The 26,436-nt window shown below is 38.8% G+C and overlaps 1 protein-coding gene across 4 annotated transcripts in view; it reads left to right on the plus strand.

The window, feature by feature from the left end:
• CFAP91 (cilia and flagella associated protein 91) overlaps positions 1 to 26,436 on the plus strand; it is a 66,910-nt gene that overhangs the window by 10,621 nt on the left and 29,853 nt on the right. For all 4 annotated transcript variants that reach the window (XM_014792219.2, XM_087439657.1, XM_087439658.1 and 1 more), the window contains exons 6-8: positions 8,874 to 9,055; positions 22,403 to 22,580; positions 26,074 to 26,231. In XM_014792219.2, coding sequence (XP_014647705.1) covers positions 8,874 to 9,055; positions 22,403 to 22,580; positions 26,074 to 26,231 — 518 coding nt within the window. The remainder of the gene's footprint in view (positions 1 to 8,873; positions 9,056 to 22,402; positions 22,581 to 26,073; positions 26,232 to 26,436) is intronic.

Raw genomic sequence — 26,436 nt, forward strand, 5'->3', positions numbered from 1 at the left:
CCAGAGCCTAATCTGCTGGGGTATTATTAGAACCTCACTGACCTGGAGGAAGGGAAATACCTGAGGATTCCAGCCCCCTCTAGCCATCCTGTGTCACCTAAGAGCAGGAGAGAAAAAAGCTGAGAAACTTATGAAATTCACAGTCCGGAGGCACTGGCTCACTAAAAGACTGAGATCTAATCATAGGACAGTAGATTATTTTCCCTCCTCCAGCACTTTACCACTACATTACTAAAGTCTTATTTACAGTGGTTCTTACCCAGTACATCATGTCTGACTATGAAGAGAAAATTACAAGGCATACCAAAAGGCAAAAAACCCCACAATTTGAAGAGACAGCACAAGCATCTGAACCAGACATGGCAGGGCAGGTATGTTGGAATTATCAGACCGGGAATCTAAAACAACTATGATTACTATGCTAAGGGCTCTAACAGAGAAAGTAGACAGCATGCAAGATCAGATAGGCAATATAAGTAGAGAGGTGGAAATTCTAAGAAAGAACCAAAAAGAAATGCTAGAAATCAAAAACCCTGTAACAGAAATGAAGAATACCTTTGATGGGCTGATTAGTAGACTGGACATAGCTGAGAAGGAATCTCTGAGCTAGGATATATCAGTAGAAACCTCTAAAACTGAAAAGCAAAGAGAACAAAGACTGACAAAAAGGAACAGAATATCCGGAACCTGTGGACAACTACAAAAGTGTGACATACATGTAATGGGAATACCAGAAGGAGAAGAAAGAGAGAAAGGAACAGATGAAATATTTGAAAGGATAATGACTGAAAATTTCCCCAAATTAGTGTCAGACACCAAACTACAGGTTTAGGAAGCTCAGAGAACACCAAGCAAGATAAATGCCCCCAAAAAGCTACACTGAGGCATATCATATTCAAACTAAAGAAAACCAAAGATAAAGAAAAAATTCTGACAGAAGTCACAGGAAAAAAATACCTATGGAGAGACAAAGATAACAATTATGTCTGACCACTTAGAAACCGTGAAAGCAAGAAGATAGAGAAGTGAAATATTTAAAGTGTTGAGAGAAAACTACATCAACCTAGAGTTCTGTATCTTGTGAATTATCCTTCAGAAGTAAAGGAGAAATTAAGACTTTCTCAGGCAAACAAAAATTGAGGGAATTTGTTGCCAGTAGACCTGCCTTATGAGAAATATTAAAAGAAGTTATTTAGAGAGAAGGAAAATAATATAGGTCAGAAACTTGGATCTACATAAAGAGAAGAAGATTGAAGATGAATAAGTGAAGTTAAAATAAAAACTTTTGTTTTTCTAAATTGACCTAACAGATGACAGTTTGTTCAAAATAATAATAGCAACAATGTATTTGATTATGAATGCATATATATATATCTTATGTGTGTGTGTGTATATATATATACACACACATATATGTATGCTTATGTATGCTTGTATATAAATGAAATGAATGACAGCAATGATAAAGAGATGGATGGGAGGAATTAGGATTATTTTGTTAGTATAAGGTATTCACACCCCAGGAAGCAATGTAATGTTATTTGAAAGTGGACTTGGATTAGTTGTAAATGTATATTACAAACTCTAGGGCAATCACGGAAAAAAGGAAAAAAAGAAGTATTATTGATATGCTAATAAAGAGAAAATGGAATAATATAAAATGCTCAATTAAAACCACAAAAAGCAGCAAAGGAGTGGAAGACAAAATAGGAGCAAAGAACAAGGGCAGCAAATAGAAAGCAGTAACAAATATAGTAGATGTTAATCCAACTATATCAGTTATCACTTTGACCATCAGTGGTCTAAGTGCACCAATTAAAAGACAGATATTGTCAGAGTGGATCAGAAAACAAGAACCAGGGCCGGCCCCGTGGCTTAGCGGTTAAGTGCGCGTGCTCCGCTGCTGGCGGCCCGGGTTCGGATCCCAGTCGTGCACCGACGCACCGCTTCTCCCGCCATGCTGAGGCTGCGTCCCACATACAGCAACTAGAATGAGGTGCAGCTATGACATACAACAATCTACTAGGGCTTTGGGGAGGAAAAAATAAATAAAATAAAATCTTTAAAAAAAAAAAATCAATTAATGTGATCCATCATATCAATAGGCTAGAAAAAAAAAATCGTGATTATGTCAGTAGAGGCATAAAAAGCATTTGACAGTATCCAATACCCATTTAAGATAAGAACTCTCAGTAGACTAGGAATAGAGGGGAACTTGCTCAACTTGATAAGGAATATCTACACAAAAACCTACAGCTAACATTATACTTAATGGTGAGAAACTCAAAGCTTTGCCACTAGGATCAGGAACAAGGCAAGGATGTCCCCTCTCACCACTCCTTTTCATCTTCATACTGGAAGTCTTAGCTATTGCAATAAGATGAGATAAGGAAATGAAAGGTACGTATATTGGGAAGGAAGAAATAAAATTGTCTTCATTAGCAGATGACATGTTTATCTATGTAGAAAATCAGAAAGAATTAACCAAAAAAACCCCTCCTGGAACTAATAAGTAATTATAGCAAGGTTACAGGATACAAGGTTAATATACAAAAGTTGATTGCTTTCCTATATGCCAGCAATTAACAAGTGGAATTTGAAATTAAAAACACAGTACATTTACATTAGCATCAAAAAACTGAAATACTTAGATACAAATCTAACAAAATATGTACAAGATCTATATGAGGAAAACTGGAAAACACTGATGAAAGAAATTAAAGCAGAACTAAATAAATGGAGAGAGAGTCCATGTTCATGGATAGGAAGGCTCAAAATGTCAAGATGTCAGTTCTCCCCAATTTGATCTGTAGATTCAATGTAATCTCAGTCAAAATCTCCACAAGTTGTTTTGTGGATATTGATAAACTGATTCTAAAGCTTATATGAAAAAGCAAAAGACCCAGAATAGCCAATACAATATTGAAGGAGAAGAACAAAGTTGGAGGACTGACACTACCTTACTCCAAGACCTACCATAAAGCTGTAGTAATCAAGACAGTGTGGTAGTGGGGAAAGAATAGACAAATAGGTCAATGAAATAAAATAGAGAGGCCAGAAATAGACCCACATAAACATAATCAACTGATCTTTGACAGAAAGAACAAAGGCAATACAATGAGGCAAAGATAGGCTTTTCAGCAAATGGTGCTGGAATAACTGGGTATCCATATGCAAAAAAAATGAATCTAGGCACAGACGTTACACTCTTCACAAAAATAATTAACTCAAAATGGATCACAGACCTCAATGTAGAATGCAAAACTATAAAACTCTTAGAAGATAACATAAGAGAAAACCTAGATGACCTTGGGTATGGCAATGACTTTTTAGGTACTAAACAAAGACATGAATCATTAAAGAAATAATGGGTAATCTGGACTTCATTGAATTAAAAAACTTCTGCTCTGCAAAAAACCATGTCAATAGAATGAGAAGATAAGCTACAGACTGGGAGAAAATATTTGCAAAAGACATAGTCGGCCCTCCGTATCCGTGGGTTCTGCATCCGTGGATTCAACCAACCAGGGATCAAAAGGCCTACAATGGTTGCATCTGTACTGAACATATACAGACTTTTCTTTTCTTGTCATCATTCCCTAAACAGTTGCGTATAACAACTATTTACATTGTATTAGATATTATAAGTAATCTAGAGATGATTTAAAGTATATGGGAGGATGTGCGTAGGTTATATGCAAATCCTACACAAGTTTATATAAGGGACTTTAGCATTCACAGATTTTGGTATCCCTGAGGAGTCCTGGAACCAATCTCCTGCAAAATACTGATGGACAACTGTATCCGGTAAATGACTGTTATCCAAAATATGCAAAGAACTCTTAAAACTCAACAATAAGAGAACAAACAACCTAGTTTTAAAAAGGGCCAAAGACCTTAACAGACACCTCACCAAAGAAGATATACAGATGGCAAATAAGCATATGAAAAGATGCTCCACATCATATGTCATCAGGGAAATTCAAATTAAAACGAGATACCACTACACACCCATTAGAATGGCCAAAATCCAGAACACTAACAGCACCAAATGTGGAGCAACAGGAACTCGCATTCATTGCTTGTGGGAATGCAAAATGGTATAGCCACTTTGGAAGAAAATTTGGTGATTTCTTACAAAACTAGGCATACTCGTACCATACAATCCAGCAATCGGGCTCCTTGATATATACTCAAAGGATCTGAAAACTTATGTCCACACAAAAACCTGCACACAGATGTTTATAGCAGCTTTATTCATAAATGCCAAAACTTGAGAGCAACTGAGATGTCCTTCAGCAGGTGAATAGACAAATAAACTGTGGAACATCCAGACAATGGAATATTATTCAGTGCTAGAAAGAAATGAGCTATCAAGTCATGAAAAGACATGGAGGAACCTTAAATGCATTTTACTAAGTGAAAGAAGCCAATTCTGAAAAGGCTGCCTATAGTATGATTCCAACTATATGACATTCTGGAAAAGGCAAAACTACAGAGATTATAAAAAGATTATTGGTTGCCAGGGGTTGGGGGAGTGGAGGAGGGATGAATAGGAGGAGCACAGAGAATTTTTAGGGTAGTGAAAATACTCTGTATGATAGTATAATGGTGGATACATGTCATTATACGGATTTGACCAAACCCATAGACTGTGCAACACCAAGAGAGAACCCTAAGGTCAACTATGGACTTTGACTGATTGTGGTATGTCAGTGTAGATTCATTCATTGTAACAAATGTACTACTCTGGTGGGAGTTGTTGATAGTGGGGGGGGGGGGCTATGCATATGTGGGGGCAGGGGGAATATGGGAAATCTCTGTACCTTGCTTTCAACTTTGCTGTGAACCTAAAACTGCTCTAAAAAAATTGTGTTAAAAGAAACATACAATAGAGTTCATAATAACAGAGCGGGATTTGCTGGCTTTGTGAAGCTCCCTGTTGTGTGTAGCTTTGTTGGAGTGGGAAGGGAAAATCTAGAAGACTGTGGTTCTGGCAAACAGTGCATGCTCCTGGTGCCTAGGCAATCGTGGAGGAGGAAGGGCCTGGAAAGGGGGAACAGAGCAGCAGTGGCCGCTGTAAGGATACCAAAGCCAGGATCCTGCCTGAGGTTGGGATCCAGGACAAAGCCAAACGGAGCAGATGTGGGGTCTTTCTGGTTTTGGGTCCTGATTGAGGCTGAGGAGGAGGAAGGGAAGAGATCATCGCTCTTTCTTATTGACATTCTACTCTCCCCTAAAACGAACTGAAATGGAGAAAAAATGAATAGGTTGGAGAAAATAGAAAGTTAGTTAGGAAAGAAGCTGTATGAAGTTACCATAGGAGTTTTGTCTCTGCATTCCTCCTTTGCATCCTCTCCTCTGACCTGCCTGGAAGGATGCTAAGTCATCAGAATGCTCAGGCAGAAGGATTCATTAGGCTTCCTCATAGTCTTAGCACATTTGATCAGATGGGTCAAGTTTGTAATTCTTTAATTTGGAAAACAGTATTGTCTTGATTCAAGCTAATAGTGTGATAATAAAATTTCATATGATCTTGGATGATATAAAGCTGATTTGAAGTTATTTTCTCAACTAGAATATTCACAGTAGAATAATTTCTGCCAAAAACATAAGAAACCATAAATACCTATGTTGTCTACATATGTTAGAAATTCATAGCAACTGCTGAAATTCATCGTTAAAAACAATGTAAAGTACTCTTCCGTCACAGGTGGAACCTCCAAATAGGTGCTTCTTTTCAACTGGCTTGAAATGTGCTTTTTTTAGAGCTTAGCTGTGTATGTTATACTCATATATAAGTACCTCCCATTGCTTTTCACTGTTTTTCAAAGTTCTAATATTTTTCTTTTTTGCCATTATCTTTAGTTATTTATTGTTTATGTAATTTAACCAATTCTTCTACTAACTAGAAAAAATGTTTTATTTTAAATGGAAATGGCTATTTTTTTTTATCATTTTAAAAGTAGTACATGTCCAGCTAAAATAAAGTTAGAAAATTAGTTAAATTTTAGTTAAATAAAATAAAACTAGACTTAGAAAATTAGTTAAAATTAGAAAAGTCAGAAGACTATAAGCTTAAACAAATTCTCTCTGTAATCTTACTCTCCAGAAATCATTGCTGTTATTTTTTTATTGTATATCCATCTAGGCATTTTTCTATGCATAAAAGCACAGTTTCTAAAAACATAAAAATGAACTCTTACTATACATTCTGGCTTATAGTGTTCTTTTTTTTCACTTTACGTTGAATCATGGACATTTTTGTATGTTCATAAATATAGATTACATTGTTACTTTTTTGTGTGTGAGGAAGATCAGCCCTGTGCTAACATCTGCCAATCTTCCTCTTTTTTTGCTGAGGAAGACTGGTCCTGGGCTAACATCCATGCCCATCTTCCTGCACTTTCTATGGGACTCCGCCACAGCATGGCTCGCCAATCGGTGTGTCGGTGCGCGCCGGGATCCCAACTGATGAACCCCAGGCCGCAGTGCACACGCACTTAACAGCTTGCACCACTGGGCCCGCCCCCCATTGTTACTTTAAATAGCTGCATAAATTCCATTATTGGTGTGCCATTTTTTTTTTTTTTTTTTTTTTTTTTTATTTATTTTATTTTTTCCCCCCAAAGCCCCAGTAGATAGTTGTATGTCATAGCTGCACATCCTTCTAGTTGCTGTATGTGGGACTCGGCCTCAGGATGGCCGGAGAAGTGGTGCCTCAATGCGCACCCGGGATCCGAACCCGGGCCACCAGCATTGCAGCGCGCGCACTTAACCACCAAGCCACAGGGCCGGCCCATGGTGTGCCATTTTTAAAACAATTCTTCTATTGATCGTGATCGTTTAAGTTTGTAATTTTTTTTTTTTTTCACAAAAAGAGCAACATGAGTAGAGTGGGAAGGATTTCTGTGAGGTATTGGTCAGTCAAAAAAGCAAGATGCAAAAATGTATTCATAATATTCCATTTTAGTAAAACAATAAAATAACACTGTATTTGTATATATTTACACACATATATATGTTAGTGTAGAAAAGTAAGTCTGGATAAAAATATAGCAAAATGTAATTCAAGGATATATCTAGGGTATATTCTAGATCTCTCTCTCTATATATAGAGGGTACTGCTATTAGTGGATAGGAAGGAAAAGGGATTGGAGGGAGGCAAACTCAAAAGTAAAAGAAAAAAACACTGCACTAAAAAGTTAAAGCATATGTGCTATCATACTTATTGTTATAAAAATTGTGTATAAGGGTAGGCATATGTTTAAGTGAATTAATCTAAGATTTTTTTCTCTGTATTTAAAAATAGCCAGAATGAAAAAAACAAAGAAGAAAATAATGTGTCCAAGGTTGATGCCTAATGACTTAGGTATAACCATTTTTAAAAATAAAATTGGCCATTAAAAAAGAGTTTGTAATTTTTTACTCTTATAAAGGAGACTTTATGAACGTGTTTGCATATGTCTTTATACACTTGTCCAATTATTTCCTAGAGTAAATTGCCAGGAGTACAATTGCTGGGGAAAAAAGGTATTTTAAGCGTTTGATATATATTGATAAATTACCTGTTAGTTAGGTTGTACCTATTTGAATTTCCATCAGCAGTTTATGAGAATGCCTATTTCTTCACAACTTCATCAATGCTAGATACTTTGTCTTTTAAAATCTGTGCTTATGTGACATGTAATAAAATAGCATTTTGCTCTTTTAATTTACTTTTCTTTGATTACTAATTATGTTCATTATCTTTTCATGTTTGTTAGAAGTTTGACTTTTTGTTTTATGAATTGTCCTTTCCCCAGTTCTGTGGGAATTCAACTCTTATTGATTTACAAGGGCTTTTTATATAGAAAGCCTGTTTAACTTTTTATTATATATGTTGCAAAACCTATTTCCAAGTTTACCATTCACATTTTAATTTTGTTTATGATATTTTGAGGTATAAAAGTTTCAACTTCGCCTCAATTCTATTGATCATTTCCTTTTATAGTTTCTGGCTTTTGATCCATGCTTAAAAAGACTTTCACTCAAAGATGATATAAATATTTACTTATGCTTCCTATTAGTACTTTTATAGCCTCATTTTTATGTTAAGTATTTTTATTTTCTAATTTTTTGTGAGGAAGATCGCCTCTGAGCTAACATCTGCCAATCCTCCTCTTTTTTGCTGAGGAATACTGGCTGTGGGCTAACATCCGTGCCCATCTTCCTCCACTTTATATGGGAGGCTACCACAGCATGGCTTGACAAGCAGTGGATTGGTGCGCGCCTGGGATCTGAACTGGCGAACCCCGGGCCGCCGCAGTGGAGTGCGCGCACTTAACTGCTTGCGCCACCGGGCCGGTCCCCACCTGGTTAACCAAGTGGTCCCAGCGTTTATGATTGATTTATCTAGCCAGAAAAAGGCTTGCTTTCTTTAAAATCAGAAAGCATGTCTTCTTTTTTCTCTATTCCTGAATTTCTGGAGGGAAATAGCTAAAATTGGGTGTGTAACTAAAAGCAGAGAAGAAAGAAACCAGGGAATGTAGCAATTCCGAACAGGTTCAGAAGTAACTGTATGACACCCTAGAATCTACGCTTTATGGCTCATGCTACAAGCCTGCCCATGAGACACAGATAAACAGGTGCTTTAGTGAGTACACTCAAATTTTTATGCCCCTTCAGTTTCGTGCCAGAGGTGAGAATAACAAGAAAATTCTCTCAAGATTATTGGACATAATCCTGATTACATTGGATTCACAGCTCTGTGCCTGTCGAAGTTTAAATGGGGAATGGACTTAGTGAAACTCAAGAATTTATGTCTACTTGATTATATAGTATCCTAAGTGATCATATCAGGTTTTAATATCTGAAATAATTTTCCCTTATAGGACAGAGCCATATACTTTTCCTCCTGCTTCTACTAAGTACCAACACATCTCTTCAAAATGTACTGTGAGCACTCAGACTGATTATCGGGATGCCGAAGTTCAAACAGATCCGTATTCTCCAGAATACGTCGTATGTCAGGACTCAATCCCTGAGCTCTTGACCCTGGCCACTCTGACTTGGGGTGAGTTGGTCATTCTTGTGAATATTTGCAGATGGCAGTCTGATAACTGCATGCTATTGAGTTCCTGGAAATGACGCACACAGAGGCAACTGTGGTTTAAAGTGTTGCTATTTAAAGTGTCTTGCTCAGTAGAACTGTTTCAGAGTCTCATACGTTTTATAATAGTTTTGTTCAAAGAGAGATATGCCCTTTTCACTGTAAGGAGGCTTATTGTGCTCTGTCCCTGAAACTGAAGTTATATTTCAGCTTAATTTTGTTGTTGCTTTGCTGACTACTGGCCTCCCTCCTCTCCCTGTTTCTCCCAGTGAATCAACTCCTTTTCATTGAGCAACCCATACTCCTTCTTTACTTATAAACCTTTTTTGTGTGTACAATACTGGATGCATATTCCAACATATGTAATAATATTATCTTATTTTGCCAAAATATCTTGCAACTTATCAAATCTCTCTTACATACCTTATTGGATGATTTGGATGATTTCTTTTGATATTATCTCTGAAATCTAATATCTTTCAGGCTCAGAAATTCACTCTTAGAATGCAATAAAATCTGGCCTAGGGCTATATTATGTGAAACTATAAAAATTGTCAAGAGAAGGGGCCTTTAGAAATTATTAGAAATTAGCTTATTGAACTCACTTGGTTGTAGTTGGGAAACTGAGAAGCAGAGAGACTGACTCCTCCAAGGTCGTGGAGATAGTTGATACACTGTAATGATTTTTATTAAAATGAGATCACTTTTGTTTCCCCATTGTAGTGGATAGCTGGATCAAGTCTGCATCACAGGCAGTGAAGATGTTCATGTCTGAGCTCTGGTTTTGATTCTTGTTTCCTGGCTCACTTTATGCATCCAGGTTAAGCATTCTTGACACCCATGATCTAAGGCGGAGGCTCTACTCTCAGGCCTAGATGACAGATTAAAAATATGCTGAAACCTTTCCTTCTGCTCTGAACACATAAAAAATATATTACAAAAAATTAGTAAACACATAGCTACACTTAAAAACAAGGAAGAAAATAGAGACTTCTTCCAGAAGAAACAAATAGCTGGGAGCCTAGGATGATAAGCAGGGACTATGAATGGTGGGGAGCCAGATCCGAGTCACCTGCCTGAACTAGAGGAAGCAGAGTCTCCTGCCCACAGGTGAGACTGAAGCCCTGTGCCTGCCAGTCTAAGATCGTAGCCAGAGCTGAGTCAGGTGTTCCTGCCTGGGGTCTTGGGCTTTGCCTTTTGGTGTGATATGGGCTTAGCATTGAGCTGCAGAGGCACCAGAGCAAGGCCCTTTAAAGCAAGAGATCTAGGCAGGGGCTCAGCAATGCCTCACTAGGAAAAAAAGCCTAATCTGGAGCCATGCCCCTGGCAGCTCTGAGATCGAAGTGTCAATAAAAAGCTCTATGAGTCAGGCCTACCCCCTGGTTTGTGAGGCCCTGGGTTGAGATTCAAATGGAGGCCCACATACCATATGTAAAGATGTTTAAAAATTATAAATCAAGCTAACATCTGTTAAGTAAAATACATTCTGTAATTTTTACAAATATATCTTTGTAACAAGTTGAAAGGACAAGTTTAAATTTAGAATTCTTAGACTCCTGGGGATTCTATGCTGAAATGTGGCAGCAAGGGGAGAGGCTTGTGGCGTGCCCTCTTCACTTCCCACTCGGGCTCTGTTCCACATCGTGAGGGGCTTGACATGCATGCCTGTGGTTACCCCACCTTGCTTTTCCAATCTCTGTTCACACATCCCTGAAAACAGCCACCACGGGGCCATACCCTGGGCTTTAGGCTAAACCAACAGCAGCGTATAGTCTGCCCTCAGGAGTCTGAATCCCGGGAGGAGGCCCATGTAGACTTTGGAAGCAGGCTTGGGGCCATTTGTGCAAGGAATTCCAGGGTCTCGAAGGGTAGGAGTAGCTCCAGGTGGGCATAGTCCCTTGGACTCCTCACCCTGTGATGATGGGCAGGGCTCTAAAGAATGAGGCTGGAGAGCTGTCCCTCTTGCCAAGTCAAAGAGTGCTACTGCCCAGGGTGCTCCTGAGAGAAATCTGTAGATGATCTCAATCCAAGAATCACAAAATATCTAAGAAACAGACACCAGGAGTGAGCCACAAAAAGTACAGAAAATGGAAGAATAAATTCCTGAAACTAACAGAGTCAATGGAGCAATCTGAAAAGGACTTAGGAAGTACTTTTTATATCCTCAAAGAGATAAAGGGGAAATAGCAACAATGAAAACAAGAATGGGAGCTATGAAAAAGAGCCAATTGGAATCGTTGGGAAGGAAAACTATGAAGTTTGAAATAAAGTGAGCTCAGTAGTAGAATAGACCAAGCTGAAGAGCAAATTAGTGAAATGAAAGATTAAAGGAACAAGTATTCCAGAATGCAACATACAGAGGAGGAGTGAGAGAAAAGAAAAGGGAACAGCTATGGGGGGTAAGATTATAAGATCCAGAAATTGAGAATAGAGAGAGTGGTGGGGAGGCAGTGCAAGAAAAGATAATGGCTGAGAATTCCCAGAACTGGAGAAAGACATGAGCACACAGATTGAAAAATTCCATTGAGTACCAAGCAGGATAAATTTTTTAAAATTCATACCTAGTAATACAGGAAAAAGAAAAAACTTCAGGGGCCGGCCCGGTGGTGCAAACAGTTAAGTGCGCACGCTTCACTGCGGCGGCCCGGGGTTCGCCGGTTCAGATCCCAGGCGTGCACCGACATACCGCTTGTCAAGCCATGCTGTGGCGGCGTCCCATATAAAGTGGAGGAAGATGGGCACAGATGTTAGCCCAGGGCCAGTCTTCCTCAGCAAAAAGAGGAGGATTGGCAGATGTTAGCTCAGGGCCAATCTTCCTCACAAAAAAAAAAAAAGAAAAGAAAAGGTAAAAAATGCAAAAGCGATTGGAAAGAAAAGTCAGATTACTCACAAAGGAACAAAAACCAAATTGAAATTTTGTAGCATTACCTTTAAAGTTGTGTAGGAAAATAATTGCAAACCCAGAATTCTTTTTTTTTTTTTTGTGAGGAAGATCAGCCCTGAGCTAACATCCATGCTAATCCTCCTCTTTTTGCTGAGGAAGACTGGCTCTGAGCTAACATCTATTGCCAATCCTCCTCCTTTTTTTTTTTCCCCAAAGCCCCAGTAGATAGTTGTATGTCATAGCTGCACATCCTTCTAGTTGCTGTATGTGGGACGCGGCCTCAGCATGGCCAGAGAAGCTGTGCGTTGGTGCGCGCCCGGGGTTCCGAACCTGGGCCGCCAGTAGCGGAGCGCACGCACTTAACCGCTAAGCCACAGGGCCGGCCCTGCAAACCTAGAATTCTTTTACCAGCCAAACTATTATTCAGGAGTGAAGGTGAAATAAAGACATTTTCATACATAATAAAAACATCTATCTCATAGGATATTGTAAAGATTAAGTACATTCATTTATGTAATGTGCTTAGACCAGTGCCTAGCATGTAAATAAGCATTCTATAAATGTTAGCAATTAGTTTGAATAAAAGAAGAATTAAAGGACATACTTCAACAAGAAGAAAAATGAACCCAAAAGGAAGAAGCAAGGTTTAAGAACATGGTGAGCAAAAAGAGAAAAATAAGTAATTAAAATTTTAAAGTGTTGAATTTCTAGAAATGATAATTTCTTTTTTTTTTTTTCTTTTTAAAGCAGGTACTAAAACCCTAGATAAGGATTGGTAAACTATGGTCCACAGGCCAGATTGGCCTATTGCCTTTTTTTACATGGCCTGCAAGCTAAGGATGGTTTTTACATTTTAAAATGGAAGGAAAAATTCTGCTATTTTGTGATGTGAAAATTATATGAAATTAAAATTTCACTGACCTTACATAGGGTTTTATTGGAACACAGCCACTCTCATTTGTTTCAGTGACAGAATTGAAACAGACTCTATGGCCCATGAAGCCTAACATGTTTACTCGCTGGCCCTTTCCAGAGAAATCGTGCTGACTCTGCTCTAGAGCAGTGCTTTTCAAGCTTTAGCGTGAATGAGAATCACCGGGTGAGCTTGTTAAAACACTGATTCCTGGCCCCACCCCAGAGACTCTGCTTTATTAGGTCTGAGAAAGGGCCAAGTATTTGCATTTCTAATAAGCTCTCGGGTGATGGTGATGCACCTGGTTCAAGAACCACCTCATGAGTGTCGGCGTTGGGGAAGAAATAAGAGTAAAGCTTACCAAAATTCTATTTCCTTTTGGAAGGTGAGAGAGATATTAATTAGCTTTAGACTTTATTGGAAAACCATGAGTGGAAATTTCTAAGTTAAAAAATTTATGGGAAACCTCTAAAAAAATGGAGAAATATATTATTTCAGGTTGGTAGAGAGGAAAAAGACGAAATAACAGAAAGCAGAAAAGGGGGGGGAAAGCAAAGAAAAACCATAGTAGATAGAAAATACATAGTAAAATGTCAGAAAAATGTCCAAATATTTTAATAATCAAAATACATAAAAGTGACTTTTTTTTTTTTGCCTATTAAAAGACATTCTTTTGGGGCTGGCCTGGTGACATAGTAGTTAAGTTAGCACGCTACGCTTCCGCAGCCCGGAGTTTGCAGTTTGGGATCCCGGCGCGGACCTACACACTGCTCACCAAGCCATGCTGTGGTGGCCTCCCATATACAAAGTAGAGGAAGATTGGCATAGATGTTAGCTCAGGGCCAATCTTCCTCACATACACAAAAAAGACATTCTTGGATTGGAATAATAAAAACCCAGCAAAAACAGCTTGCTGCTTAGAAAATGGCATTGAAACTTTGAAAATAGAGGGGCAGAAAAATATACCAAAAGCTAACCCAAAGAAAGCTGGTGTAACAGTGTTATTAGACCAAAGTTTATCTGAAAAACATTAAAAGGGACAATGAAGGATGTGTAATGATCATAAAAGGAGCAACCCACCAGAAGATATATCTGTCATGAACTTGTGTGTACCCTACATAGACTTAAATATATAAAGCAAAAATTGATTGACTCACAAACAGAAATGGACAAATCCTTACTCGTAGTAAAGATTGGATTCCTCGGTCCATCCTTATAGTCGTTTGATTTATGAGAAAGATGCTGCTGTAATTCAGTGGGGAAAAGGAGGCCTGTTCAATAAATGGTGATGAAACAATTAGATATCCATATGCAAAAAATAAACTTTGATTCTGATTCCTACCTCAATGCAGTCCCAGTAAAAAACCCAACAGGTTTGCGTATGTGTGTGTGTGTGAATTGGTAACCTCATTCTAAAATTAATATGGAAATGTGAAAGGGTCAAAAGTAGCCAAGGCAAATGTGAGGAAGAAACAGAGCAATATCCACTACCGCATATAGATCTACTATAAAGCTGTAATAATTAAACAGTGTGGAATATTCTCAAAGATAGACAAATAGATCACTGTTACAAAATAGAGAGTCCAGATATTAATCCACAGATAAATATCATCTGACTTAAGACAAAGATGACACTGCAGTACAATAGGAAAACAATAATCTTTTCAATAAATGGTGCTGAGTCAATTAGATAGTCATCTTGAAAAAAATGACTCTCAATTCCTACCTCACACCACAAACCAAAATCAATTACAGATATCTAAATGTGAAAGGTTAAACAATAAAATTTTTAGAAGGAAACATGAGAGAATATTTTCATGACCTTGGGCAGGCAAAGATTTCATTTAGAGGACAAAAAAATGCTAACCATAAAGGGAAAAACGAGAAATTAGATCACATTAAAATTAAGAACTTCTATTCACCACAAAACACATTAAGATAGTGAAAAGGCAAGCCACAGATTGGGAGAAGATATTTGCAATAGCCGTATGACAGAAGACTCATAACTGGAACACATAAAGAAAGTCTACAAATCAGTAAGAAAAAGACAACCCAATAGAAAAATGAGCAAATGATGTGAGCAGGCACTTAATAAAAAGGGTTTTCAAATGGCCAATTAACATATGAAACAGTGTTCAACTTGATTCGTCATCAGGGAAATACAGATTAAAACCTCAGTGTGATACTACTACACACATACCAGAATAGCTAATCTTAAAAAGAGTGTCATTACCAAGTGGTGACAAGGATTTGAAGCAAAGAGAATTTCTTATACTACATGTGTATATTATAACCAATTTTTGAAAACCGTTTGGTAGTGTCTTCTAAGGCTGAACACACTTATACTTATGACCCAGGAATTTCATCCCTTGTTATACTAAAGAAAAGTGAGTACTTAGTTCTACTAACAGAAATATGTATGTATATACTCCAAAAGACAGGTGCGACAATGTTCATAGCAGCACTATTCATAATAACTCCAAACTGAAAACAACCCAGATGTCCATCAACTGTAGAATGGATGGATGTGATGTAGTGTAGTCACACAATGGGATACTATATAGTAATGAGAGTGAAAGTACAGCTACCTGTAACCGCAGGGGTGAATCTCAAATAATTCTCAAATAATTCTGAGCAAAAGAGTAAGACACAAAAGAGTACCTACACTTTGATTCCAGTTATATAAAGCTCAAAACCTATCAAAACTAGATCAATGTGTTAGGAATCAGGATGGTGGATATCCTTGAGGCAGGTAGACACTGGGAGGGAGCATGATGGGCAATCCAGAGTTCTGGTAGTATTCTGTTCCTTGATCTGAGTGCTGGTTATGTGGGATGTTCATTTGTGTACCTTTCTGCATAAAAAGTTTACATAAAAATAAGTGAAAAATAATAACAGTGAAAAAGGTTGACGCTGTGAGCATTAAGAAAAAAAATTGAGTGCTAAATATGTGCCAAGAACTGTTCCAAGTGCTCTACATTTTTTTCTTCATTGTGACATTTTTGTTGTACATTATTGTTTGTCAGTCACCATATAAATGCTTCCCTTCACCCCTCGTGCCCACCCCCCAGCCCCTTGACCCTGGTAACCACCAAACAGTTCTATCTGCCCGTGTGTTGGTTTATCTTCCATATATGAATGAAATCATGCAGTGTTTGTCTTTCTCTTTCTGGCTTATTTCACTTAATATAATACCCTCCAGGTCCATCCATGTTGTTGCAAATGGGACAATTTTGTCTTTTTTTTATGGCTGAGTAGTATTCCATTGTATATATATATACACCACATCTTCTTTTTTTTTTTTTCCTAAATTTTTTTTAATTTATTTTTTTCCCCCAAAACCCCAGTAGATAGTTGTATGTCATAGCTGCACATCCTTCTAGTTGCTGCACGTGGGACGCGGCCTCAGCATGGCCGGACAAGCAGTGCGTCGGTGCGTGCCCGGGATCCGAACCTGGGCCGCCAGCAGCGGAGCACACGCACTTAACTGCTAAGCCACGGGGCCGGCCCTACACCACATCTTCTTTATCCAGTCATCAGTCGAGGGATATTTGGGTTGCTTCCACTTCTTGGCTATAGTGAATAATGCTGCAGTGGACATAGGGGTGCATAAGCCTCTCTGGATTGTTGATTTCAGGTTCGTTGGGTAGATACCCAGTAGTGGGGTAGCTGGATCATAAGGCATTTCTATTTTTAATTTTTTGAGGAATCTCTGTACTGTTTTCTATAGAGGCTGTGCCAGTTTGCATTCCCAATAGCAGTGGATTAGGGTTCCCGTTTCTCCAGAGCCTCTCCAGCATTTGTTGTTTTTGTCTTGGTGATTATTGCTGTTCTCAGGGGTGTAAGATGATATCTTAGTGTGGTTTCGATTTGCATTTCCTTGATGATTAGTGATGTTGAACATCTTTTCATGTGCCTGTTGGCCATCTGTATATCTTCTTTGGAGAAGTGTCTGTTCATTTCCTCTGCCCATTTTTTGATCGGGTTATTTATTTTTTTGTTGTTTAGTTGTGTGAGTTCTTTATATATTATGGAGATTAGTCCCTTGTCGGATGTATAGTTGGCAAATATTTTTTCCCAGCTGCTGGGCTGCCTATTCATGAAGTGCTCTACATTTTTTTTTCTTTTTGTGAGGAGATCAGCCCTGAGCTAACATCTGCCAATCCTCCTCTTTTTTTGCTGAGGAAGACTGGCTCTGGGCTAACATCCGTGCCCATCTTCCTCCACTTTATATGGGACGCCGCCACAGCATGGCTTGCCAAGCAGTGCGTCGGTCCGCGCCCAGGATCCGAACCGGCAAACCCCGGGTCGCCGCAGCGGAGCACGCGCACTTAACCACTTGCGCCACCGGGCCGACCCTGTGCTCTACATTTTTAACCTACTTAATCTTCACAACTTAAGTGAATAATAAAATTTAAATTAGAAATTAATAAAATAGATCTTTAAAAGGCAAAAGAAATGGTCATTAGGACCGTAAAGTAATTTTTTGGGTAGAGATGAATAATGTAGACAAACCTCTTGTAGGAAACATCAAGGCCAAAGATAGAATACGCAAATAAAGAGTATTAAGGTTGAGAGGGGATATAACTACAGAGTAAAGTGTTTAAGAACTGTAAGAGAAGGCTGTGCCTATCTTCTGCCCTGTATTTTATAACTTAGATAAATTATACAATTTTCAAAGAAAATATAAATGACCAAGTTGGTTTCAAGAAGAAATAGCAAACCTGAGCAGAAGAATAACTATAGATATTGACTTGGTAAAGGAAAAAAAACCCTTTTAAGAGCAGTAGGCCTAAACGGTTTCACAGGTAAGTTTACCACTCCTTCAAGGAACAAATACGCTCAGTTTTATGCAAATTCTTCCAGAAAGAGAAAGCGAGAATAAGCGTTAATTTATTCATTTTATGAAGCTAGTATAGCCTTGATTTGAAAACTGAATCAGGATAGTACTAGAAAGGAAAATTACAGGCCCATCTCACATATGGAGAAAATGCAAAAATTCTAAATAAGACACCAGCAATCAACTCTTGCAGTATTCTAAAAAGATGACTTATTATAACCAAGTGGGTTAATCACATAGATTCAAGTTTAGTACAATATCAGAAAACCAACCAATATAATTTATTATTTTAAGAGAAAGTGTAGGAAAAATGCTTCAATAGATCCAGAAAAAGTATTTGATAACATTCAGCATTCATTCATGATATAATCAGAAGGAAATTTTACTTCTGGGATAAGAAGGAAATTTTAGTAACTTAATAAAGGTATCTATCACAGCCTTCAATAAACATAATACTAAAGGTGAGACTTTAGAAGCTTTACACTTAAAGTAAAGAGAAACACAATGATCCCATCACCACCACTATTATTTAGCAATGCAGGGACGATCCTAGCCCAGAGCTTATTAAGCTGGGCTGTGACCCCAGGGACGTTTGGAAACATGGCTGGCATTTTCTTATGTAGTAACGATTAGGAAGTGCTCCTGGCGTTTAGCACATGGGATGCGGTTTGTGGTGGGCTGGCATGGATACTAAACATCCTGTCCTTCGTGGGGCAGTCCCATACAACAAATAATCGTGTGCCCAGTATGGCCATAACAGCACCCTGCTTGAGAAATACTGAGTCAATGCAGTAAGAGGAAAAAAAAGAAAGAGCTATGAGAATTAGAAAGAAGCAGCAAAACTGTCTTTATTTGCAGACAATGTGCTCGTTTAAAAAATCAAATGAAATAACAAATTATCAGAACTAAGAACTTGAGTTCAACAAGGTAGCTGATTATGAAATTGGCATATACAAAGATCAGTAGCTTTCCTATATATGGGAAATATCTAATTAGAAATATTATTGAAAAAAATCATATTCTTCATAGCAGCAATTAACAAAGTACCCAGGAAATCACTTAATAAAAACATGTGCAAGGCATTTATGGAGAAAAATATAGATTGTTCATTAAGCACATAAACAAAGATTTGGTAAAAAGAGAGGCTCACCATGTTTATAAATGGGAAGACGTGCTTCATAGATATTATTTCTTCCCCAAATATTTTATACCTTCAAGCAATTCTGATTCAAATCCCTGCTCCCAATATAGCCGTGCCTACGTAAGTCAGCATCGTTCCTCTCCTCTTCCCAGAAATTATACAAAAGCAACAAGAACAACACAACTCCCACAAATTCCATTTTCAGCGAAACTAAAAAAATATATATATATATAAATAATCTGTGAACTACTAAATATTTCTAAGGACTGCAAAGAGCAGCTGAGATTAAGCAGAAGCAATGTGGGAGGATGTGAGGAAGCATAGACTGTGGGAGAGGATCAGGGGAATCTAAGAAGGCTTGAGCAAAAATATACTTCCGGAGGCAAACTTGACAATATCCAGAAAAACTTAAAATGACCATATTTTATGATCTAGCTGCTAAACTCTAGATTCTTTGAAGGATCGTAGAGAAATTCACATATAGGCATAATGAGACCAGTACAAGGATGTTTGTAGCAGCATTATTATGTGCAGTCAAAAAATTAGAAGCAATCTAAATGTCAGTTTGAGAAGATAGCTTAAATTGTGGTAGATGCCTACAGTGGAAGAATGAAATTAGATATCTGTGTATCAGTATGGCTAGGTCCTCAAAACAAAGTTGAGTAAAAAACCAAGATGCCCAATGATACCTATAGTAAAATATACGTATGTAAATATTAAATAAAAAACAATACTATATTTTGTTTATGTATAGTTCATTTTTTCCCAGCTTTATCCAGATATAATTGACATATAACATTGTGTAAGTTTAAGGTGTACAACGTGATGATTTGATATACATATATATTGTGAAATGATTACCACAATAAGATTAGTTAACACATCCATCACCTCACATAGTTACCATTTTTTTGTGTGTGGCAAGAACATTTAAGATCTACTCTCTTAGCAACTTTCAAGTATCCAATACAGTATTGTTAACTATAGATCTGTACATTAGATCTCCAGAATATTAGATCTCCAGAACTTATTTATCTTATCACTGAAAGTTTGTACCCTTTGATCACTTTCATCCATTTCTCCCACTCCATTGCCCCTGGCAATGACCAGTCTATTCTCTGTTTCTATGAATTTGGTTTTTTTAGATTCCAGTTATAAGTGAGATCGTGTAGTATTTGTCTTTTTCTGTCTGACATTTTATTTAGCGTAATGCCCTCAAGTTTTATTCATGTTGTCACAAATGATAGAATTTCCTTCTTTTTTATGGCTGAATAATATTTATACATATATGTGTGTGTGTGTGTCTCTATCTATCTGTCTGTCTGTCTCACATTTTCTTTATCCATTCATCTGTCAATGGACATTTGGGTTGTTTCCATGTCTTGGCTATTCTAAATAATGCTGCAATGAACATTGGGTGAAGATATCTCTTTGAGATAGTGATTTTTTTCCTTTAGATATATATCCAGAAGTGGAATTGCTGGGTCATATGGTAGTTCTATTTTTAATTTTTGGAGGAACCTCCATACTGTTTTCTACAGTGGCTGCACCAATTTATATTCCCACCAACAGTGCACAAGGGTTCCCTTTTCTCCACATCCTTCCCAGCACTTGTTATCTCTTGTCTTGTTGGTAACAGCCATTCTAACAGGTGTGAGGTGATATCTCATTGTGGTTTTGATTTGCAGTTCCCTGATGATTAGTGATGTTGAGCACCTTTCCGTGTTCCTGTTGGACATTTGTATGTCCTCTTTGGAAAAATGTCTATTCAGATTCTCTGCTCATTTTTTAATCGCATTGTTTGTTATTTGCTATTGAGTTGTATGAGTTCCTAATATATTTAGGATATTAGTCCCTATCAGATACATGGTTTGAAATTATTTTCTCCCATTCTGTAGGTTGCCTTTTTATTTTGTTGATGGTTTTTTTTTTTTTTTTGCTGTTCAGAAGCTTTTTAGTTTGATGTAGTCCCTTTTGTTTATTTTTTCTTTTGTTGCTTGTACTTTTTGTGTCATATCCAAAAACTCATTGCCAAGACCAATATCAAGGAGCTTTTCCCCTATGTTTTCTCCTAGGAGTTTTACACTTAAGTCTTTAATCCATTTTGAGTTAATTTTTGTGAGTCGTGTAAGATAGGGATCCAGTTTCATTCTTTTGCATGTGAATATACAGTTTTCCCAGCACCGTTTATTGAAGAGACTATCTTTTCCCTGTTGAGTATTCTTGGCTCCCTTGTCAAATATTAGTTGACTGTATATGCGAGGATTTATTTCTGGGCTCTTGCTTCTGTTCCATTGGCCTATGTGTCTATTTTTATGCCAGTACTATACTGTTTTCGTTACTATAGCTTTGAAATCAAGAAGTGTGATGCCTTTAGCTTTGTTCTTTTTTCTCAACATTGCTTCAGCTATTTGGGATCTTTTATGGTTCCATGTGGATTTTAGGATTGTTTTTTCTATTTCTGTGAAAAATACCAATTGGAATCTTGACATGGATTGCATTGAATCTGTGGATAGCTTTGGGTAGTATAGACATTTTAACAATATTAATTCTTCCAGTCCATGAACATGGGATATTTTTCCATTTGTTTGTGTTTTCCTTAATTTCCTTCATTAATGTCTTATAGCTTTCAGTGTACAGATATTTCACCTCCTTGGTTAAATTTATTCCTAAGTATTTTATTATATTTGATGCTATTGTAAATGGGATTGTTTTCTTTATTTCTGTTTTAGATAGTTCATTGTTAGTGTATAGAAACACAACTAATTTTTGTATGTTGATTTTGTATCCTGCAGCTTTACTGAATTCATTTATTAGTTCTAACAGTTTTCTGATGGAGTCTTTAGGGTTTTCTATATATCATGTCATCTGCAAACGGAGACAGTTTTACTTCCTTCCTGGTTTGGATGCCTTTTATTTCTTTTTCTTGCGTGATTGCTCTGGCTAGGACTACCAGGACTATTTTGAATAGGAGTGGTGAAAGTGAGCACACTTGTCTTGTTCCTGATGTTAGAGGAAAAGCTTTTAGCCTTTCACTGTTGTTAGCTGTGGTTATGATGTTAGCTGTGGGCTTGTCTGTGTAGTTTATTTTTGTTTCATATTTGTTTTGTTAGAGAGGGAATATAGTGTAGTGCATAAGACCACAAGAGTCAGATTGCCACGTTCAAATCCTGATTTCCACCACTGACCAGCAGTGACCTTCTGCAAGTTACTTTGATATTTCTTTGTATTTCAAAATATAGATTTGTCCGATACAGGGCATTGCAAGGTGTGATTATTCAGCAGTCACATAATATTCTTCAAATACTTTCTAGCATTTTACATGCAACTACAGTGTCTTCTGGCTGAATTACTAACAAGAGGCAGTGCAGTGCACAAGCTGTGAGGCACATCTGGAGATATTTCCTAATATCATTTCATACTGTTTTAACCCTTGAATTTAAAGAGGAAAGGAACTAAACAGGAGTAAATTAAATACTGGTACGTACATGGTTTGTCTACATGTTTCTAAAGTCTTTTGCTTCACCCTCCAGGTCGAGGTCTCCCAGCAGGTCAAGCTGAGGTAGAGATGATAGAACGTGCCCGGGAGAAGCGTGCTTGGGAAGCCACTCTTCCCTCTCTGAGTGACACCTCCCAGTTTGAGAAGAGGAGGAGGATGATGAATGTGATGGAGAGGAAGGAGTGGGCCTTCAGAGAGCAGGAGATTGAAAAGTAGGTTCTTGATCACCCAGACAACTGCTTCTGCACTGAGAGTAACATTAATACTTTTTATCTGTAAAGCATTTTCCCAAATGCATGGGTTTGAAAGCAATCCTCAAGCTTTAGAGATAGGAAATTGGGTTTCTGGTTCTTTTTGTGTGTGTGTGAGGCAGATCGGCCCTGAGCTAACATCTGCCAATCCTCTTTTTTTTTTTTTTTTTTTTTGCTGAGGAAGACTGGCCCTGGGCTAACATCCATGCCCATCTTCTTCCACTTTACACGGGATGCTGCCATAGCATGGCCTGACAAGTGGTGCATTGGTGTGCGCCCAGGATCTGAACTGGCGAACCCCGGGCTGCCGCAGCAGAGCAGGCGCACCCAACTGCTTGCGCCATCAGGCTGGCCCCGGGTTTCTGGTTCTTTTCAGGAGCAATCGCTCTATAATTTTCTCTCCACTAATATAAAAATGTATCATGCCCTCTTTGTGTGGGAAGTGCAGTGTGGAACCCGGGTCTGAACAATTGCTCAAGGCGTCTCTGATTCTTCTCCTGCCTTTTCTCTTTAGTGTCTAGTCTCAGCTGTCACAGAATTCCACTGATTTTTGCAAAATGTCTTTCAAACTGTCCCTTTCTGTTCATTCCCAGAGCCACTGTCCCTAGGCCTTGGTCCTCTTTATATCCCCCAAACAGCCTCCCAGCTGGTCCTGTCTCTCATTCCCTCAGTACTGGATTCGCAGTCAGGACACCTTGGGTTCTAGCTACAGCTAATGGGACGTTTTCTATTTAAAAGACAAATTGTGGAATTCTTCAATTAAGAGATGAGCTCACAGCACATAAAGAACAATATGCTGAGGTACTTCTGGTTGAGTTTTCAATCATTTTAACGGATGTTTTCAGTAATGAGGTTGTCCCTGGAATATGTAGAAATGACGAGAACCAAAAAAATACAACTCCCTAGCAAGAAGGAAAAGAAGGGAACTGGTTGGGGTTGTCCTTTGTTCCAGGCTATGCTGAGGCCCGTTATTGCTCATAGCAGTGCTGCCAAGGCCCCTGACAGTGCGCTCACACACGAGAAAGTTAGGGCCCAGGAGAGTTAGGGACTCAGTGTGGTTCTGAACTCAAAATATGTGTGTCTTTTTGTAACACCTTCTGATTAACCCTGAATCCAGACTGTGCGATGTTTTGGTAAAAGCTTGTAATTTAATAGAAAATAGGGTTTGGGGCAAAGTAGGTGTCAGATATCCAATCTTGTCTGTAGAAATTTAAATTTGTTGCTGTAATTTGTAGAGGTATATTCTTGTCAGAATGACATTAAAATATTAAAAATGTATTTGGCCAGAATGAAGGTATCACCTGAGAAAGTGAGTACTTTTGTTAAACTGAGGTTAGTTTTAATAAACATATTTTGAGTTCCTCCTATGTGCCAGGCTGTGTGCTGTGAGTTGGGGAAACAGGGATGAATAGGAAATGGCCCTGCCCTGACAGAGCTCCTTATGGTCCACTGGGGGTGGAGATGGGGGGAGATGGGGCAAAGGACCTGCAGACCAACGACTCTCAGGCAGGGTCCATCAGGTGATGTGCTGCTCTGTACACAAAGTGCTGGGGAGCCCAGGTGAGGGAAGAGTCAGTTCTGTTTCAGGTGGGTGGGGATTTGGGAAAACTACTGAGAGGTAGTAGCCTCTGAGCTGAGTGTTGAAGGGTAAGAAGCCATCAGGTAGACGATACTATGGGTGGTGGTGGTGGTGATGATGATGATGGTGGTGATATTCATAGAGCATGTAACACTTCCAGAATTCTTACTGTGTGCTGGAGCCAAGTTCCAAGCCGACAGCTCTCAAAGTGTGGTCTAGAGACCAGCAGCGTCGGCATTTCCTGGGAACGTGTTAGAAAGGCACGTTCTTAGGGCCCACCCCAGACATACAGAATCAGAGGGTGGGGCACAGCAATCTGCGTCACAACAAGGCCTCCAGATTATCCGATGCATGCTCAAGTTTGAGAACGACTGTTCTAGCACACTGTATGCATTAACTCATTTAAAGCTCACAACAACCTTATGGGATGGATAATATTATTGTGTCCATTTTATGACTGAAGAAGTTGAGGTAAGCGATGAAGTTGAGAACTGAACCTAGGATTTCTAACTCTAGAGGGAAAGGTGACTTTGGTGTGTGGGTTATTTTTAAAAACGCCTGCCTCTGCATATTCCCTTGTCGCTCCTTCCCCACCCTTCCGTGTGTGTTCACTTTGAGAAGCTCCAGCAGTATGACAGGTCTGCTCTGTCTCTGGTCCTTGTGAATATTCCGCTCCCTCTGCTGAGGCCTCACTTCTCCCTTGTCAATGTGGCAAATCCTTGTCTATCCTCAAGACTGCTGAGTTAATGGCTCCTCTGAGGAAGCCTTCCCTACCATCCTTTCCTTCCCCCGGATCAACTGGGAATAGCGCTAGACATGGGTGCTCTGCCATTTCCTCTCTCACAGAAGGCTTCTCATTCCTCTGGTCTGGTGTTTATCTCCCTGTGTTGTAAACGTTGATTTATATGCCTACTCCACCAGAACAGTGCTTCTTGAGAGAAGGCATTTACCTTGGTCATCATTGTTTGCTCCCTGCCTGGCATATGGTGAGCACTTAATAAATATTTGACAAATGAGTGACTGAATAAATTACTGTACGAATTTTTAAGTAGGAGTAAAATGTTCAAATCTCTATTTTAGGAAGGAAAATCTTGACAGCTATGTGGAACAAGATTGGAAGGAGGAGAGACTAGACTAGCAACTAGAGTCCAAATTAAGAGAGAGGTGACAGAAAGACGTGAGCTAGGGAGTGGATAAAAGAAGGGTTTTGGAGGAGGACTCATTAGAGGAGGGAAGAAGGTGTAAGAGAAGGGGTAGATTTCTGGGGGAACAAAACAAGTGGGTTTTTTAGGTTGTCAGGGGACAGCTGGAGATTCAAGTAGACAGAAATTCTGGTTCAGAAATATCTGGGCTGGAGGTACAGCTTTTGAAGTCATCTGTACATGGTTGTATATGCGTGAGCAAGAGCCCTGGAGAAGGTGAGGGTAAGGGGAAAGGAAACAAAGACTGAGTACGTACCTGTGCCAGACACTGGCAGGACTGCAGATGGCATGCCACAGCCTCATTTTCTCTTCACTCCCCTGTTACTTCACCCTCCAGCTGTACCAGTCGGCCTGGAACTGTGCACAACATCTTGTTGTTCGTTTAGATCTGTCTTCTAGAGAGCTCCTATTTTCACCCCATCTACCTGACCCACCCTTCTTCGTCCTTCAGAACTACACCCATACATGTTCCTGTTATACAGAGACTCACGGTGGAGTTGCCTCCTCCAAACCCCCAGTTCCTTTGTCACACTTTGCCAGAGTGGTCTTTTTAAAATACATGAATCCGATACCAGCCCAGAGATCTTGTGTATGGCAGGTGTTCCCTTTCTCTCTAGTGGAACACCTGGTTTGAGATACCATATACTTCCTTGTGTTTTGTGATGTATTGAAGACTGCAGGAGCTTCGCCTGGAAGTTCTGAAAGAGCTGTTGAAGAAGCGTGATGAGAATCAGAATGAAGTGAACATGAAGCACTTGAATGCCCAGTGGTCTCAACTGCAGGAAGCAAAGGAGGCAAAGTTGGCGCAAATTCAACACACACACGTATCAGGTAATGGTGTGGTATCAACAATGCAGAGAATGGAAGAGTTGACTTTGCTTTGGATCCTTGCCCAAACCTAATTTAACAGTGATATAATTCTTTTTTGGCCCTAGTGTTACTAAATAGGTAAGGGACGGGAGATGAGTTATTTCTCAAAAGTAGAAGAGTCAAGGGGCCGGCAGGGTGGTGTAGCAGGTAAGTTTGCATGCTCCTC

This window comes from Ceratotherium simum, chromosome 15 (genome assembly GCF_057802395.1).
Source record: "Ceratotherium simum simum isolate JZ-2026a chromosome 15, ASM5780239v1, whole genome shotgun sequence".
Classification (NCBI taxonomy): domain Eukaryota; kingdom Metazoa; phylum Chordata; class Mammalia; order Perissodactyla; family Rhinocerotidae; genus Ceratotherium; species Ceratotherium simum.